Below are 18,252 nucleotides of genomic sequence, written 5' to 3' on the forward strand. Positions count from 1 at the left end.
CGTTCCAAGTGTACCAAGTTTACTGCACTTTCTGAAAAATGAGGTTTTTCTAAAACAAACAAACAAAAATGCCTAGCCCAGGCACTCACAAACCTATCCGACAATCAACTGTAAATAATGCAGTTCTGACCACGACCACAAGCGCCACCAAAAACAAAACACACCCAGCGTTTACTCGTCTCCAAGAGCCCTGCCCCCTCACACGAGCTCCTCTCCTAAGCGGTCCCACAGCAGCAGTGTCCCCAGCATGACGTGCTCACCAACACTGGCTGTGATGCTCCTAGAAAAGTAATCTGCTTACCCAGATGGAACTTTTCTTGATGTTTCAACCGTGCAAATCGTGATTTGAAATGTTCTTCACAATAGGTGCACTTAAAAGGTTTGTCTTGAGAATGGAGAATCATATGTTCCTCCAAGTGTGGTCTTCGAGTAAAAGATTTCTTACAAATCTAAAGGAAAACGCACATACAATGTGAGGGAACATGAATCTAAAATAAAAATATAAAGCTTTGATGAGAAATAAACATATAAATTCAAGCAGTCAGGAATTTCTCCCAAAAGAAAAAACTTACCAAAAGTATAATCAACTGATTGTACAGAAAAAAAAAAAAGAACGCCTTGAGAAATTATGTGCACTGTGCTCAGTCACTCAGTCCTGTCACGACTCTGCAGCCCCATGGACTGCAGCCTGCCAGGCTCCTCTGGCCATGGGGTTCTCCAGGCAAGAATACTGGAGTGGGTTGCCGTGCCCTTCTCCAGGGGATCTTCCCAATCCAGGGTTTGAATGAACCCAGGTCTCCACATTGCAGGCAAATCACTTACCGACTGAGCCACCAGGGAAGCCCTGGAGGAATTATAGTAAGAAATTACTTCAACATCTTACATTTCTAATAGGCTAATTCCTCAGATTATACAGTAATCTTAATCCTGGTCAACATTTCTAAATCCATTAAATGTATATTTGAAAATTAATTATATGTCATACCAGCCATGTATTTGATTAGGAATTGGAATAAAAAAACCTCAGAAAAATTACTTGAAAGTTTATCTCTTAAAAGTGGTCAGAAAGAAGAATAGACACAACTTTTAAAAAAATCCAGTAGACCAGGACATGGAAGCAACCTAGATGTTCATCAGCAGATGAATGGATAAGAAAGCTGTGGTACATATACACAATGGAGTATTACTCAGCCATTAAAAAGAATACATTTGAATCAGTTCTAATGAGGTGGATGGAACTGGAGCCTATTATACAGAGTGAAGTAAGCCAGAAGGAAAAACATAAATACAGTATACTAACGCATATATATGGAATTTAGAAAGATGGTAACAATAACCTGGTGTACGAGACAGCAAAAGAGACACTGATGTATAGAACAGTCTTATGGACTCTGTGGGAGAGGGAGAGGGTGGGAAGATTTGGGAGAATGACATTGAAACATGTAAAATATCATGTAAGAAACGAGATGCCAGTCCAGGTTCGATGCACGATACTGGATGCTTGGGGCTAGTGCACTGGGACGACCCAGAGGGATGGTATGGGAAGGGAGGAGGGTTCAGGATGGGGATCCTGAACCTGTGGCAGATTCATTTTGATATTTGGCAAAACTAATACAATTATGTAAAGTTTAAAAATAAAATTAAATTAAATTAAAAAAAATAAAAATAAAATAAAACTTAAAAAAAAAAATCCAGTAGACATCAAATTTAGAAAGCGGGGTGGGGGGGCGGGGGGACAGGCTGCTGTAATAACAATGTACTATCCACCAGGTGTAACAACATGGCATGTACTATATACCAGGCACAAAGCTAAGTGATTCATGGATTACTTTACTTAATTCTCACAACAAACCTAGGAGGTAGATACAATTATTATCATTTTACATGTGAGGATGATAAAACTTAGTAAGGTAAGGAAACCATCTTATAATAAGATCCAAATAATTAACTTCAATTCCTAGAAGCTGAGATCAGAGAAATGGTGAGAATGCAGTCATAAACTGAGGCTTTGGAGTAAAGGACAAAATGACAGCTGGTGACTCATTTAAACAGTATTTACCTAAATAATGAAAAACTATGTTAGGGGGTGAAAAGTGAAAGTCAAAGAGGAGAGTGAAAAAGTTGGCTTAAAGCTCAACATTCAGAAAATGAAGATCATGGCATCTGGTCCCATCACTTCATGGCAAATAGATGGGGAAACAGTGGAAACAGTGTCAGACTTTATTTTTCTGGGCTCTAAAATCACTGCAGATGGTGACTGCAGCCATGAAATTAAAAGACGCTTACTCCTTGGAAGGAAAGTTATGACCAACCTAGATAGCATATTAAAAAGCAGAGACATTACTTTGCCAACAAAGGTCCATCTAGTCAAGGCTATGGTTTTTCCTGCGGTCATGTATGGATGTGAGAGTTGGACTGTGAAGAAAGCTGAGTGCAGAAGAATTGATGCTTTTGAACTGTGGTGTTGGAGAAGACTCTTGAGAGTCCCTTGGACTGCAAGGAGATCCAACCAGTCCATTCTGAAGGAGATAAGCCCTGGGTGTTCATTGGAAGGACTGATGCTGAAGCTGAAACTCCAGTACTTTGGCCACCTCATGTGAAGAGCTGACTCATTGGAAAACACTCTGATGTTGGGAGGGATTGGGGGCAGGAGAAGTGGACGACAGAGGATGAGATGGCTGGATGGCATCACTGAATTGATGGACATGAGTCTGAGTGAATTCCGGGAGTTGGTGATGGACAGGGAGGCCTGGCGTACTGCGGTTCATGGGGTCGCAAAGAGTCGGACACAACTGAGCAATTGAACTAAACTGACTGACTTTAGAGGGTATAGAAGAATAAAAAATACCTAAAAATTCATTGCTTCTCCTATCATTGTAAAATAGAGACTGATTCCACTCCCCTTAAATCTTCCCTGGCTGGAGTGGCTTGAGTGACCAACAGAACATGCTAGAAGTGGTGCTGTGAGACTTCCAAGGTGAGGCTGTAAAAAGCCTGATACTGCTCACCTTGGCTTCCTAGAACACTCGTTCCCTCCTGGGGCCCAGGTGCCATGCTGGAAGGAAGCTCAAGCAGCTCCAGGAAGCAACCCTGGCCAACGGCCTGGCAGAGCTCCCAGCTGCAGACCAACACCAGCTTCCAGCCAGGTGAGTGAGGCACTTTGGGAGCAGCTCCAAACCAGACCAGACCGGATCAGACCAGACAGACCACCTACCAGCTGAAAACAACTGAGTGACTTCAGCTGGCGCCACGTGCGTGGGACAGAAGAATTACCTAGCGAACTCCTGCCCCATTGCTATTACTGACCCCCAAAATGATAAAATGAAAGTGAAACAGTAATTTAAGGCCACTAAGTTTTCAGGGGCTTCCCTGGTGGCTCAGATGGTAAGGCGTCTGCCTGCAATGCAGGAGACCCGGGTTCGAGTCTTGGGTCGGGAAGATCCCCTGGAGAAGGAAATGGCAATCCACTCCAGCACTCTTGCCTGGAAAATCCCATGGACGGAGGAGCCCGATAGGCTACAGTCCATGGGGTTGCAAAGAGTCAGACATGACTGAGCAACTTCACTTTCACTTTCAAGTTTTCAGGTGGTTTGACATATAGCAACTGATAATCAGAAGTGGAGGGAAAATTCTAACATTTTATATTATATGCAACAGTAATGTCACAGTTTATACAGACAGCTATAGAAACATGTTATAGTGGTTACAATAAAAATAAAATCTAGGATGACTATTTTTCAGGTCCATCATCCAAAAAGTAACTCATACCAGGCTTAATTTGTAAAAATATTAGAATAACACTGTATAAAAGATTCTAAAAGTGATATAAGCTAAGTTTATATTACTTTAAAATTTAATTACTTTCACAAAAGTTCACACTACATTTAATTTGGGGTTTTTCTACTACAAATTAAAATCTCTTACATCACATTTCCAACTTTCACTCTTAGTCTTCTTAATGGATATAAATTCCTGTGCATTTTCAGGATGAAATCTACCAGAAAAAAAATTAAAATACTGTTAGGAAGAGATGATATTAGTTAAGTCAGTACTCCATTTGACATGTTAACAGTAATTATAAGAATCAAGCAGTGATTCCTTTATTAGAGACAGGCACATCTGAGTATTTAAAGAATTGCTATCATTTTAATATATGAATGTGTGCCTGAATTTATGCAGAAATAGTCAAACTAAAACATAATCATTTTAAATATATTCAGGAACCTATCTATTCACAGAGAATCTTCAAGGCAACTCACTTGACTTTAGTCCATAGTTCAGTAAATTTAATTTCTCAGTTAAATATAAATATTCTCTCATAAATTTTTATATACTAAAGACAAAGCTGAGTATGAGGAATAAGTTTTCTGGAGTTGTATAATCATATACGTTGAAAATATACTTGTCAAAACCCAAGACACAAAACCAAGGATAATAAAAATGCTGTTTCTTAAATTTCTAGAGTATAGATTGTTTTTGTTGCAATCTCAAAAAACTTAATCTCACAAGTATGAACTAATATTTGCTGTTCCTTTCTTAAAAAATTTGTCATCTAGAAAATTTTAAGCAATCAAAGGACTGGAGACAAGCACTCCATAGATGTGTTTGGCTCACTACATATTTAAATGAGAAGGCATATTAAAGTCTACTATGGAAGCAAGATCATACTTGCCTCTTAACATGCTTGGCTAAAGTCTTCTTGCTTGCATGAAGTTTATTACAGTAAGGGCACTTGTGCTCCTTCTTATGAAATTCTGTTTCATTACTGTGCTTCTTTCTGTGAACAGTTAGGTTAGACTTTGTCGAATAGCGCTGGTGACAAATATCACACTCAAAGGGCTTCTCACCTGTGTGAACACGTGTGTGGCTCTCATACTTCCCTATGAAGAGACAGAAACTAAAATTAAATTCAGTACATTTACTACACAGTGACTGAAATTAGACGGTGGAATAAAATCTCATGATAAACAGTATACTTAATAGACACACGTTGAAAGAAACTTACAGATTAGCAGACTTTTTAAAAATATCACAAAAGGCAGCATAATATATTATATAGCTCATATATTTTCATCTCTCTTCCCACAGAAGGAAATCTGGAAAGGGTACTACAAATCTAGCATTACTCAACAAAATTTATACTACAGCCCATTCATATAAGACTTCTCCAACTTATTAAGACGTTAGGACACAAGTACACCACCTGGACTTGACTGCATGCTTAACATGAAGTTACTAAAGCCCACATACTTAGGTAACAAAGAAAAGTAAGAAAATGACAAAATGAACGGGTATAATGCAGACATGTGGAGGCATATTAATGTGAGATCTGTATTATATTCTGAGTATAATGTCCTAAATTATAGGCCCTAACAACCTAAATGTCCATTAACAGATGAATGGATAAAAAAGATGTTGTATGTATATATACGTGTATACACACACACACACACACACACACATATGTGTATATATATATATATATAATGGAATACTGCCCACTCATAAAAAATGGTGAAATACTGCCATTTGCAGAAACATGGATGGACCCTGAGATTATCATACTAAGTCAAAGTAAGTCAAATATGACAAAATCACCTATCATACAACAGGTGAATATAAAAAATAATACAGTTATTTACAAACAGAAACAGACTCACACACATAACAACCTATCATGGGAAAGAATTTATATATATATAAAACTGAGTAACTTTGTTGTATACCTGAAACTAACACAATATTGTAAATCAAATATAGTTCAATAAAAAAAATTGAAAAAAAGAAATTTTAACACAGCTTGTCCAAAAAGAAAAGTGACAACTAAAAAATGAAATAAAAGGATACATTTTGGCTTAATTTTTATTTATATTCCTTCTTATGGTGGTGGTGGTGTGTTTAGTTGCTAAGTTACGTTTGACTCTTTGCAACCCCGTGGACTGTAGCCCTCCAGGCTCCTCTGTCCATGGCATTCTCCAGGCGAGAATACTGGAGTGGGTGGCCATTTTCTTCTCCAGGGGATCTTCCGGATCCAGGGATGGAATCCGCATCTCCTATGTCTCGTGCACTAGCAGGCAGATTCTTTACCACTGAGCCACCTTATACTAAAAGCCTTTTACATTATTATTCAGAATATACAATTTCACATTATAGAGGCACACCAGTATTAATGGTAGGGGCAGAGACTCTGGATCCAGGCACCTGGACATGAATCACAACACTTTAATTTGCAGGCTATGTGACCTTGGACAAGTAACCTTTCTCAAATCTTTCTTATTTGAAAAAATAATAGTGGCGTAATGAAAATATGCAAAAATAAAAATGGAATAATAGTATTTACTTCAGAGGATTAGCGTAATAATAAATCAATTCATACACATAAGACACTACTGTTTTCTAACCCATTATAACCTATCAGTTAATGCTGGCTGTTATTATTATTCTGTAATCAAAGCTGTGAATATGCACATCTAGTAGCATAAAATAGAAATTTTAATTAAGGATACTTTTGAGTGAAAAGCAATAGAAATAAGAAAAAGCACTATCAATATGAAGAGTAATTTTCTATGATAAGCTTAGCTTTGCCTTGTCCTGAAAAAAATATATACATAAATTTTTCTTCAGGCGAAAGCTAATAGGCAAGTATAACATTTCACCCACACACTTTTTAAAAATATGTAAGTCTTATATGTATCATGGAGATTAGATAAAAAACAAAATATTCTAAGGCCAGGAGGAAAAAAGATAATCATAATTATTTGTCTACATTCACCAATTTATTACATGCATCTAATACGATTTTTGGAGAACAATTGCTTACAAGGTTGTGTCAGTTTCTGCTGTACAGCAGCGTGAATCAGCTGTATGTAGACACCTGTCCCCCCGCTCTTGGACCTCTCTCCCACCATCCCATCCCTCTAGGTCATCAACGAGCACCACGCTGAACTCCCTGTGCTACACCGCAGGTCTCCACTGGCTATCTATTTTACACATGGTAGTGTATATATGTCAATCTTACCTTCCAGATCCACCCTCCCCTTCCCAGCCACCCCAGGGTCCACAAGTCTTTTCTCTATGTCTGTCTCTATTCCTGCCCTGCAAAGGTTCATCTGTACCATTTTTCTAGATCCCACACACATGCCTTAATATATGTTATTTTTCTCTGACTTACTTCACTCTGTATGACAGACTCTAGGTCCATCCACATCACTCCAAATGACCCAATTTTGCTCCTGTTTATGGCTGAGTAACATTCCACTGTACATATATACCACATCTTCTTTATCTATTCATCTGTTGATGGACATTTAGACACACCATGTTCTTGGATTAGAAGAATCAATATTGTAAAAATGACCATACTACCCAAAGCAATCTACAGATTCAACACAATCCCTATCAAACTATCAATGGCATTTTTCACAGAACTAGATCAAAAAATTTTACTTAGTATAGAAACACAAAAGACCCCAAATAGCCAAAGCAATCTTGAGAAAGAAAACCAGAGCTGGAGCAATCAGGCTCCCTGACTTCAGACTACATTACAAAGCTATGTAACCAAAGCAGTATCGTACTGGCACAAAAACAGAAATACAGATGAGTGGGACATGACAGAAGTCCAGCAACAAAGCCAAGTGCCTATGGTCCCCTAATTTTTGACAAAGGTGGCAAGAATATACAATGTAGAAAAGGCAGCCTCTTCAATAAGTGGTGCTGGGAAACCTGGACATGTAACAGAGAGAAATTAGAACACTTCCTAACACCATACACAAAAATAAACTCAACATGGATTAGAGACCTAATGCAAGGCCAGCCACTGTAGAACTCTTTGAGGAAAACATAGGCAGAACAACACTCTTTGACATAAATCGCAGCAAGACCTTTTTGACCCATCTCCTAGAGTAATGAGAATAAAGACAAAAATAAACAAATGGGACTTCAGTTCAGTTGCTAAGTATCCGACTTTTTGTGACCCCATGAACTGCAGCACGCCAGGCCTCCCTGTCCATCACCAACTCCTGGAGTTCACTCAGACTCACGTCCATCAAGTCGGTGATGCCATCCAGCCATCTCATCCTCTGTCGTCCCCTTCTCCTCCTGCCCCCAATCCCTCCCAGCATCAGAGTCTTTTCCAATGAGTCAGCTCTTCACGTGAGGTGGCCAAAGTACTGGAGTTTCAGCTTCAGCATCAGTCCTTCCAAAGAACACCCAGGGCTGATCTCCTTCAGAATGGACTGGTTGGATCTCCTTGCAGTCCAAGGGACTCTCAAGAGTCTTCTCCAACACCACAGTTTAAAAGCATCAATTCTTCGGCGCTCAGCTTTCTTCACAGTCCAACTCTCACATTCATACTTGACCACTGGAAAAACCACAGCCTTGACCAGACGGACCTTTGTTGGCAAAGTAATGTCTCTGCTTTTTAATATGCTATCTAGGTTGGTCATAACTTTCCTTCCAAGGATTAAGTGTCTTTTAATTTCATGGCTGCAGTCACCATCTGCAGTGATTTTGGAGCCCACAAAAATAAAGTCTGACACTGTTTCCACTGTTTCTCCATCTGTTTCCCATGAAGTGATGGGACCAGATGCCATGATCTTAGTTTTCTGAATGTTGAGCCTTAAACCAACTTTTTTACTCTCCTCTTTCACTTTCATCAAGAGGCTTTTTAGTTCCTTAATTAAACAAATATGATTAAATTTAATAAACACAGAGAGTATTATCTAAAAATTAATTGCACTGCACTTACATAAGAATACTGAAGAAAGGGAACCAAGGTATTTCCCTTAATGTAGGGGGGAAGGATAACATTATAAGCAAAGAAAAACCAAAATATGATAAAAATCCACAAGGTATTTAAGCACAGACCATATGATGATCTATGCATATTTTGCTTGTCTGGTGGCTGTGACAGTAAAGAATCTGCTTACAAAACAGGAAACTGTGGTTCCATCCCTGGGTCAGGAAGATGTCCTGGAGAAGAGAATGGCTACCCATTCCAGTATTCTTATCTGGAGAATTCCACGAAGAGAGGAGCCTTTGTGACCATGGGGTCACAAAGAGTTGGACCCAACTGAGCAACTGAACATACACATACATATTAATATGCATATAACATAATTATGTATTTCTAACCTTCAGTTCCGGAGAAGACAATGGCACCCCACTCCAGTATTCTTGCCTGGAAAATCCCATGGATGGAGGAGCCTGGTAGGCTGCAGTCCATGGGGTCGCTAAGAGTTGGGCACAACTGAGCGACTTCCCTTTCACTTTTCACTTTCATGCATTGGAGAAGGAAATGGCCACCCACTCCAGTATTCTTGCCTAGAGAATCCCAGGATGGGGGAGCCTGGTGGGCTGCCCTCTATGGGGTCGCACAGAATCAGACACGACTGAAGTGACTTAGCATAACCTTCAGTTCAGTTCAGTTCAGTCGCTCAGTGGTGTCCGACTCTTTGCGACCCCATGATTCGTAGCACGCCAGGCCTCCCTGTCCATCACCATCTTCCGGAGTTCACTCAGACTCACGTCCATCGAGTCAGTGATGCCATCCAGCCATCTCATCCTCTGTTGTCCCCTTCTCCTCCTGCCCCCAATCCCTCCCAGCATCAGTCTTTTCCAATGAGTCAACTCTTCACATGAGGCGGCCAAAGTACTGGAGTTTCAGCTTTAGTATCATTTCTTCCAAAGAAATCCCAGGGCTGATCTCCTTCAGAATGGACTGGTTGGATCTCCTTGCTTTTGAGTTCCTCTTCACTTTCTGCCATAAGGGTGGTGTCATCTGCATACCTGAGGTTATTGATATTTCTCCCAGCAATCTTGATTCCAGCTTGTGCTTCTTTCAGCCCAGCGTTTCTCATGATGTACTCTGCATATACAGCCTTGACGTACTCCTTTTCCTATTTGGAACCAGTCTGTTCCATGTTCCATGTTTCTAACCTTGAACTATCCAAAAAAAGTTGGAAAAGCATGTATTTTTATTATTTTTTGCAGGATATAAGCAGAATAATACTGCTATAAAAATTTCTTAGGGGAAGTGTTTTCTGAGTTGATTTTAATATTTCTCTATTATAATACAGCATGCTTGAATTATCCTCCAATTAAATTAATGAATTAAAAAAATATAGCATGCTTGTACTGGATTCCAAAATACTTTTTACGCATTTATCAGTTACCAGAACAGGTACAGAATCCAAACATTATTAATATGTACTAATAACCCATAATTTTAATTTGGCAAAGATAGGGGTCATTTTATGAAATTAAAGCAAAAAAGTTTTCCGTGATTATAAAAGTTTTTACGTTTCACATTTTTCATAAGCTTGCTTTTTAAATTATGTAAATAATGAATCAAAAGTATACAGTATAATTTTTAAATGACTAAATTACAAGTGATTTTTGGAATGGGACTATTCTTACCAGGGGATTGACTGCATACCTCGCACAGAGTCTCAGAACTGAAAGCTAACTTAACCTCCTACTACTCAAGTCTCCTGATTTTTACCCAAGTGAATAGGAAGAGCAACTTAATGAAAATCTTAAATTATAAGAAAAATCTTCCCCAAACCTTTTATTTTCTATGAAAATACCTCTGTTGGGAAGATGTTAAATTAACAATTAGTAGAATTTCCCTTTATTTAGAGTCAAGAAAGTCTTGAGTGGCAGTTAAAGATCAAAACTACTTCTGATTGTTAAACTTCCATTTGCCTACAGACCAGAAGACTTAACAGGATTTAACCCCCCAAAAAGAAAATTGTTTTAAAATAAATTCAGTAAAATCCAAAGACACCTATGAAAATAGATAAATTTGAATAATTCACTTTAACAATCAGAATCTCTAAAATAAAAAACACATTTCTATTATGTCATCTCAAATTTATGCACAGAGGCACTGCAGGATATGTTATCTGCATGGCTTTGAATTTCTGAACAACAAGAGACATAGCTTCTGAGGGAACGCTGAACCACAAAGTCAGGTAAATGTACAATGAAATCCCAGGTTTAAATCAACTGGTAAGGCTGTTGAGGGTGGGGTTCTCCTCGCATGAACACAGACAACAAATCTCTCTTTCTTATCAGGTGGGGGGAATTCAATAATAATGTATAAATCAAGTGTTTACTTCAAGGTTATCAAATAAAGTTTCCATCAAAAAAATGTTCTTTCACAGAATACTAAGTTATGCCCAACCATTCTTGATCACCAATAGAAAATACATAATATTAAGAAATTTCATCCACAGCATTTTTCTGACTGAATCCCAATATGAATTATATTCCAAATTAGGAGATATAGAAAACACATATTTATACATAGCAAAACTTGACCTTGGGTTTCATTCCAAATGGGTTATGCTAAATTATTATTTTTTTTGGGGGGGGTCATGCTAAATTATTATCAGATTTCATGTGGAGATTTTTCAAAGAGAAACATCACCAAATTAGCTCATTATATATCTCATATGCCAAATCTTAAATTATACCTCAAATCATTTGGCATGGCGTGAAGAACACTTCACTAAAATATTTAACTTTAAAGTAGAGAAGTATGCCGTAAGTCAAAACTCTTCCCTATTCAGAACCAACTGGAATCTGTCAGGATAGTCTTAAACAAGTCACATTTTTTTTAAAGCTACAAAATATTTTTTGCTTCTAGAAGAGATCAAATTTAATCTAAGGAAAGGACAGAAAAGACAAATGATCCAAAATTTTTTTCTCTCACCCCCATCTGTCATCTTTTCCCAATTTGATCTTTGCCTTTTAACCCGAGGTTTTCAGTTTAAGGGGGAAAGGTCAAAGGACTCTTATCTGCATGAGAATGGGCAGAGAGGAGGACAGCTGGAGCCTCAGGAATAACACAACTGCATCAGGAGTCTGACTCCGAGCATCTATGAAACACACCAAAAAAGGTAAAAGATCCAAAGTGAGAGAATCAAATTAGTAAACTACATATGGTTCCAGAGCTCATTAGCTGCCTCTCATAAACACCCCTAAACAGCAAGTTAAAGGCTTCTTACAAGTCAGAGGTCAATCTTTCACCTTAGTTCAACTAAAGAGGAGCTTACTGAAAACTTACTATTCCATTTGAAATGACCTGGAGGATCATGAAGGATACTAACCAAAAGTAACAGACAACACTTTCCAGCTCACAATCTGATGAGGCAGGGAAATAACAACCAAAATCCTAGGTGGACATTTTAAAAACCTCCTAAAGAAATGTGGGTGATACAAGGGTTATTGGAAAGTAGCCCTGGAAATGTTTCAAGAATAAAGAGGACTTCTGATAGAGATGATACAGGAGGACACTGAAGAATCACAGGTCTTCTCCATCTGCCTGTTCTTTTCATTCTACCGGTCACCAGTCCACTGAAGCCTGCAGCTCTGATCCACCCTGTCCCGCGTCCCATTCCCAATGCTGCTCATCCTCCTAGCCCAAGCCTGAATAACCCTCTGCTCTTTCCAACTTCCTTCTCTTCCCTGAAGCCAGCTTACCTTTCTAAAACTCCTATGGTGGTCCTCTGTTTTCTCAACTTTTTATCACTTACTGGATTAAAAACTCCTCTGCACTGCATATAAACCATTCAAAATGTGACCTCTGCTCACTTCCCAATCCTATCTATCATCGTTTTCATTACGCCCATTACTTGCCCACCCTGACGAGGAAGGCAACGGCACCCCACTCCAGCACTCCTGCCTGGAAAATCCCATGGACGGAGGAGCCTGGTAGGCTGCAGTCCACCGGGTCGCAAAGAGTCAAGACACGACTAAGTGACTTCACTTTCGCTTTTCACTTTCATGCACTGGAGAAGGAAATGGCAACCCACTCCAGTGTTCTTACCTGGAGAATCCCAGAGACAGGGGAGCCTGGTGAGCTGCTGTCTATGGGGTCGCACAGAGTTGGACACGACTGAAGCAAGTTAGCAGCAGCAGCCCACCCTGAAATCACCCCAGTTTTAGCAATTTCTAGAACCTAACTACCTTAGAGTCTTTGTACTTGTTGGTCCTTCTGCCGTGCAAGCTCCTCCCTTTCTTAGGTTCTCAGCTCAAATGCTACCTGCTCCATGAAATCTTTCCAGATTCCCCTAAGCCTCTGTCCCTGTCCTGATAAGATTATCTTTATTATAATTTTGTTTTTGCCTGTACTCATTAATCTCTAAGATTCTTGATGACAAAGAACATATCACTTCATATTTGTTTAGTGTCTGGCATAGTATAGACACTTAGAAACTATATTAATGATGAATAAGCAGCTTGCATTCACTGCACACCTAAATTTCACAGTATTGTAATTTCATACTATATTCACACAAATTTCACAAAGACTATGCTATTTAACCCTCATAGTAACCCCCATGAGAGGGTACTATTAGCATTATCCATTCTATCTGTGAGAAGACAAAAGTACACACAGGTGAAGTAACTCACATAAGACCTGGATTCAAAAATGCAGGCAGTCTGACATCACCACAGCTCATATCAATGCTTCGTAACCAGTATGATAAAATCATAATCTCAATCTCTTCTCTTTCTCTGCACAGGGGAGAAGTCAGCAGCCCCATTGAGGCTAAGCAAAAGAGGGGTTCAATAAGAGGGGGATAATATAAAACACATTCAGAAAGGAGGCTGGAAATAAGCTGACAATGTGATCTATTGATACCCACATTTATCTGATTATCTGAACTAACCTTAGTTCAAAAAGCTGCAAAATGCCTTCTTCTTAGTACATCAAGAACTTAACTTATGCAGTATTTCCCCAAATAGTGTGCACAGAACTCTAGTTTCCCGGGAGTTTCCAAATGTCCCGTGATAAAGTTATCTGAGAAAATGCCAGGTTAAGTAAAATTAACAGGTTTGTTTGCTAGAGAATTTGAGAGTGTTAATAGAGATTGAGTATCGTCTTCCTTGTCTTACCTGAACACAGAATCCCTTGCTCACAATGCATCCCACAGGCCCAGTGTTGGATACAAGAGCCTGATATCTATCTGTTGGGCCCACAATGCCACTGGCAGACTGACCCTGCTCTCACACATCTCAAATCAAATTAGGCCAAATTAAGGAAATGGCAACCCATTCCAGTATCCTTGCCGGGAAAAATCCCATGACCAGAGGAGCTATAGTTCATGGGGTGGCAAGGAGCCGGACACGACTGAGCAACTGAGCCCGACTGAGAACAAGGCATGACACAGGAAGCGTGTGCTAAGAATACAAAGTTTAAAAAGGCAGAATCAACTAGAAAGATGAAATGTTGTCAGGTATCTCAATTCAAGAATGTTCTTCTGTTCCCTGTAATGCTCACAGTATGTGTTCACAGCTCCACAAGAATATTTACCAGCCTTAGTTTAACAAGCTACTTGTATCCACACACTCTTCCAACTGACTAGTTGCTCAAAAAAAGTTACTCTATTCATTTGCACAGAACTTTAAACACAGTAAAAATAGCCATGAACAATTATTAAGTTGGATTGTCAAAAGCATTCTAATTTAGAAAAAAATATTCAAAGGCATAAAAAAGCAAAAAAAAAGGCACCTACTGCTGTGTCATAGTTTACACTGTTGAGTATTTTGAGAGCAAATGATTATCAATACCTTATTTAACCAATTTCCTCCTAACTCAATAACATCAGTGACTGAAGGGAAGTTGCTCAGTCATGTCTGACTCTTTGCCACCCCATGGACTGAAGCCTGCCAGGATCCTCTGTCCATGGGATTTTCCAGGCGAGAATACTGGAGGGGGTTGCCTTTCCTTCTCCAGGGGATCTTCCTGACCAGGTTATCAAACCCGGGTCTCCAGCACTGCAGGCAGACTCTACCATCTGACCCACTAGGGACACATGGGGATATATTAAATGTATGTAAGTAATTTTACAAGGTCAAATAATACTTATCTGCTTCTTTTATGGAGAAGGCAATGGTACCCCACTCCAGTACTTTTGCCTGGAAAATCTGGCTGCAGTCCATGGGGTCGCTAGAGTCAGACACGACTGAGCGACTTCACTTTCACTTTTCACTTTCCTGCATTGGAGAAGGAAATGGCAACCCACTCCAGTGTTCTTGCCAGGAGAATCCCAGGGACGGGAAGCCTGGTGGGCTGCCGTCTATGGGGTTGCACAGAGTCGGACACGATTAAAGCAACGCAGCAGCAGCAGCAGCTTCTTTTATCATTCTATGTGGTAAAATACAGTCCCCAATTTCATAACTCTCATTTATATGTAAATAGGTGAACTGCTGCAATTTTAAAGTTCACATTATAAAGTCCATATAAGACACCTCCAAAAATTATTTTACTAGCAAGTAAGCTCTCCTGAAATTAAATATTCACTGACTGCCTGCAATGCAGGAGACCCAGGTTCGATCCCTGGGCTGGGAAGATCCCCAGAGACCGGAATGGCAACCCACTCCAGGTATTCCTCCCTGGAGAATTCCATGGACAGAGGAGCCTGGTGGACTACAGTCCATGCGGTTGCAAAGAGTCAGACACAAATGAGCAACTAATACTTTCACTTTTATATGCTTTTCACTTTCATATCACTTTTCATATGCTTTTCATATATATGCTTTTCTAATAAAGAAAAAATTGATTTCTTCATTATTATAATAACCCAAGAATACTATTAGGACACTTCCTAAAGTCTCTGCCTACAGAATGAAAGCATTTATTACACTTAGTAATTTAGTTTTATCTGTAACTATTCTTAATCTGAAACATCCCAGTTCTAAACAGTACTGGATACTGGAAAAGTGACTATATTTATGACTCACATATTACCACGCTCAAGGGGAAACAGTACAGGAATTATTAAATTACATACAATATGGCCTATTTCAATTTTCTATGATGACTCAAAAATAGCGCTTAAATTAAATTAGCATATAAATCAAAATGCTATATTCGTAATTATTGACACTCTGGAATTTTTCATACTAAACACAGGAACTAATGATCTGTCACCTACTGCCAGGACATGAGGAAAAGAAAATAAAAGGTAATATAAATACTTAATTCCTGAATCACAACAAATTTATAACAGGATAAAATACAGATCAAAAATCAAATACCCTCCATACTTTTCAAAAGTTATTTTCAAAGTTTAGTTTTTAATAATCACCTTTAAAGTACCCATGAAAAGTAAACTATTAGAGACAAGAAACATGCTTTTCTTTCTTACCTATGCGGTCAAATGTCTTATCGCATTTGGGACACTGCAATATTTTTTTGTTACTGTTCTGAATGATTACAGGGGTTAACCCCTCATGAATGCTTCCAACAGAATCACCGGCCTCTGGCTCCTCTTCTGCATCATTCTGATCTTTTTCACTCTGTTCTTCAATGTCAGAATATTCATCTGACATTTCCTCCTCTAGCTCATCTTCTTCAGCATTATATTCACTTCCGGGGTCCTCAGAATCATTTCTATCTGACTTTTCCTTATCAAAACTGTCTTGATTCAAATTGTCTGACCCATCACCACTTTCTTGCTCATCATCACTGGTGTCCTCAAACTTAACAGGGCACTTTCGATTCCGTTTTGATCTTCTTGTGGAAAAACTTCTCTCCAGCATTTTTAACCCATGTTTTTTCCCTAATAAAAGGGACCTATGGGTTTTCGACAAATGATTCTCTAAAGACTTCTTATAACAAAAATGTCTACTACAGAATTTACACTGATGATTACTTGATAGTCTTCCAGTTAATTCACTTAGTGTTTCTTCTGGTGATGACTTTTCAGTTAGCTCAGACTGAAAAGTGGCAACATTTTCGTTATTTAGCAGCTTAACTGCATCTATAATATCCAGAAACTTTGCAGCCTCTAAAACAAGAGGGATTTCATATTTGTACACAAAAAATTCTGATGTGTAAAGAAATTCAAGCAAATGCTGAAAAACGGAGTGCGTTACGTGATCCAGGGTGACAACATCCGTGCTCGGATTTTTGCTCAAACACGCATGGAAATAACTACTGCCAACAGCAACGACAACTTTATGGGCGCTAAATTCTTTTCCTTCTACTATGATAAGTAAGTCACAGAAAGACGGTTGCTTCTGCCTGTCATCATTCAAATACTTCAGCAAGTTCTTATTGTACTGCAAAGAACTCAGAAGTTTCCTCTGATCCGGGGAGGGAGGAAGTTCCTGATAACAGCGTAGGGCTTCAGGAGCTGGTCTTTCTGTGGAATGAGCGTAGGTTACTTGGTCACACTCCTCTACAACATTTCCTTCCGGGGAATCTTTATGGTAGCCTAGATGGATCTTCTCGTCAAGATGTGAAGTAACCTTTCTCCTCTTCTTCATTGCAGTACAACGGTTTCAGAACAAGAAACTTCATAAGTGTCTTGAGGGATTTATGAAGGAAAACAGGATTGTCTGGGATCACAGCTTCTGGAGGGGCGTGCCCGAAGGTTGCATGGTCTGTGAAGAAGAGAGTAGAAGCATGTAAAACAACTCCACGGCCCAGCCATCCTAAGTCACTCGCGGTACTGTCAACAAAACCTTCCTAAATGAGAAGTAAATTATGACAAAGTCACCGCTTCCACGCATTCGTGGCTGAGATTTTAGGGCGGAGAACGAGGAGGGCAGGGTTAGAAAAAGACAGCCAACAAAAGAATAATTTTGAAGGAGGCAGGGCACACCTTGCAGGCCCTATTCCCGAACGGAGTAGCGGGAAAGCGGGCAGAAGGGGAGGCTCCCCCGAGCCCGCCGCGGGCCAGGTCGAGGCGCCCACCTTCGCGATGCAAGGGCGCCGGGGCGCTGACACTCAGGCCGTCGCGGCCACGGAACCCACGTTCCCTCCCCCTCCCCCATTAACACGCTTCCCCGGGGCGGTGAGGCGCACCTCATCCCGGCCGGCGAGCGTCCAAAGGCCGGAGGCGCCCGGCGGGACTGCCCTGGGAGCGGCGCGGAGAGGAGGTCGGGGTCACCCGGGGGACGACCGCCAGAGCAGAGCCTCCCCGGGCCGCTGCCGCGCCGAGACCGCACCACCGACGGCGACCCCTCGCCGCCCGCCCACCCGCTCCCCGCGCGGACGCCCCGCGCGTGCATTTACCCGGGAACGCAGGGCTCCCCGCTGGCTCCCGGCCGCCAAGCTCCACTCCGGGCGCGCTCGCTCCGGCGCCGAGACACTTCCGGGTTCAGCCCCCGGCCCCGCCCGCCTTTCCCCTGCCGTCGCCCCGCCGCCGCAGCCGCCGCCGCGGCCACCGAACACGTCAGCGGCGCGCAGCCTCGCTGCCGCCCGACACCCCTCCACCCCCACAGCGCGCGGCC

The 18,252-nt window shown here is 40.5% G+C and overlaps 1 protein-coding gene across 1 annotated transcript in view; it reads right to left on the minus strand.

The window, feature by feature from the left end:
• The window catches only part of ZBTB41 (zinc finger and BTB domain containing 41), a 39,121-nt gene extending 20,869 nt beyond the window's left edge, over positions 1-18,252 (minus strand). The window contains exons 1-5 of the mRNA XM_061383686.1: positions 18,035-18,252; positions 16,161-17,400; positions 4,673-4,880; positions 3,925-3,994; positions 302-449 (exon numbers count right to left, since the gene is read on the minus strand). Of these exons, the coding sequence (XP_061239670.1) occupies positions 302-449; positions 3,925-3,994; positions 4,673-4,880; positions 16,161-17,283 (1,549 nt within the window). The 5' untranslated portion in view covers positions 17,284-17,400; positions 18,035-18,252. The remainder of the gene's footprint in view (positions 1-301; positions 450-3,924; positions 3,995-4,672; positions 4,881-16,160; positions 17,401-18,034) is intronic.

The sequence above is a fragment of the Bos javanicus genome, chromosome 16 (genome assembly GCF_032452875.1).
Source record: "Bos javanicus breed banteng chromosome 16, ARS-OSU_banteng_1.0, whole genome shotgun sequence".
NCBI lineage: Eukaryota > Metazoa > Chordata > Mammalia > Artiodactyla > Bovidae > Bos > Bos javanicus.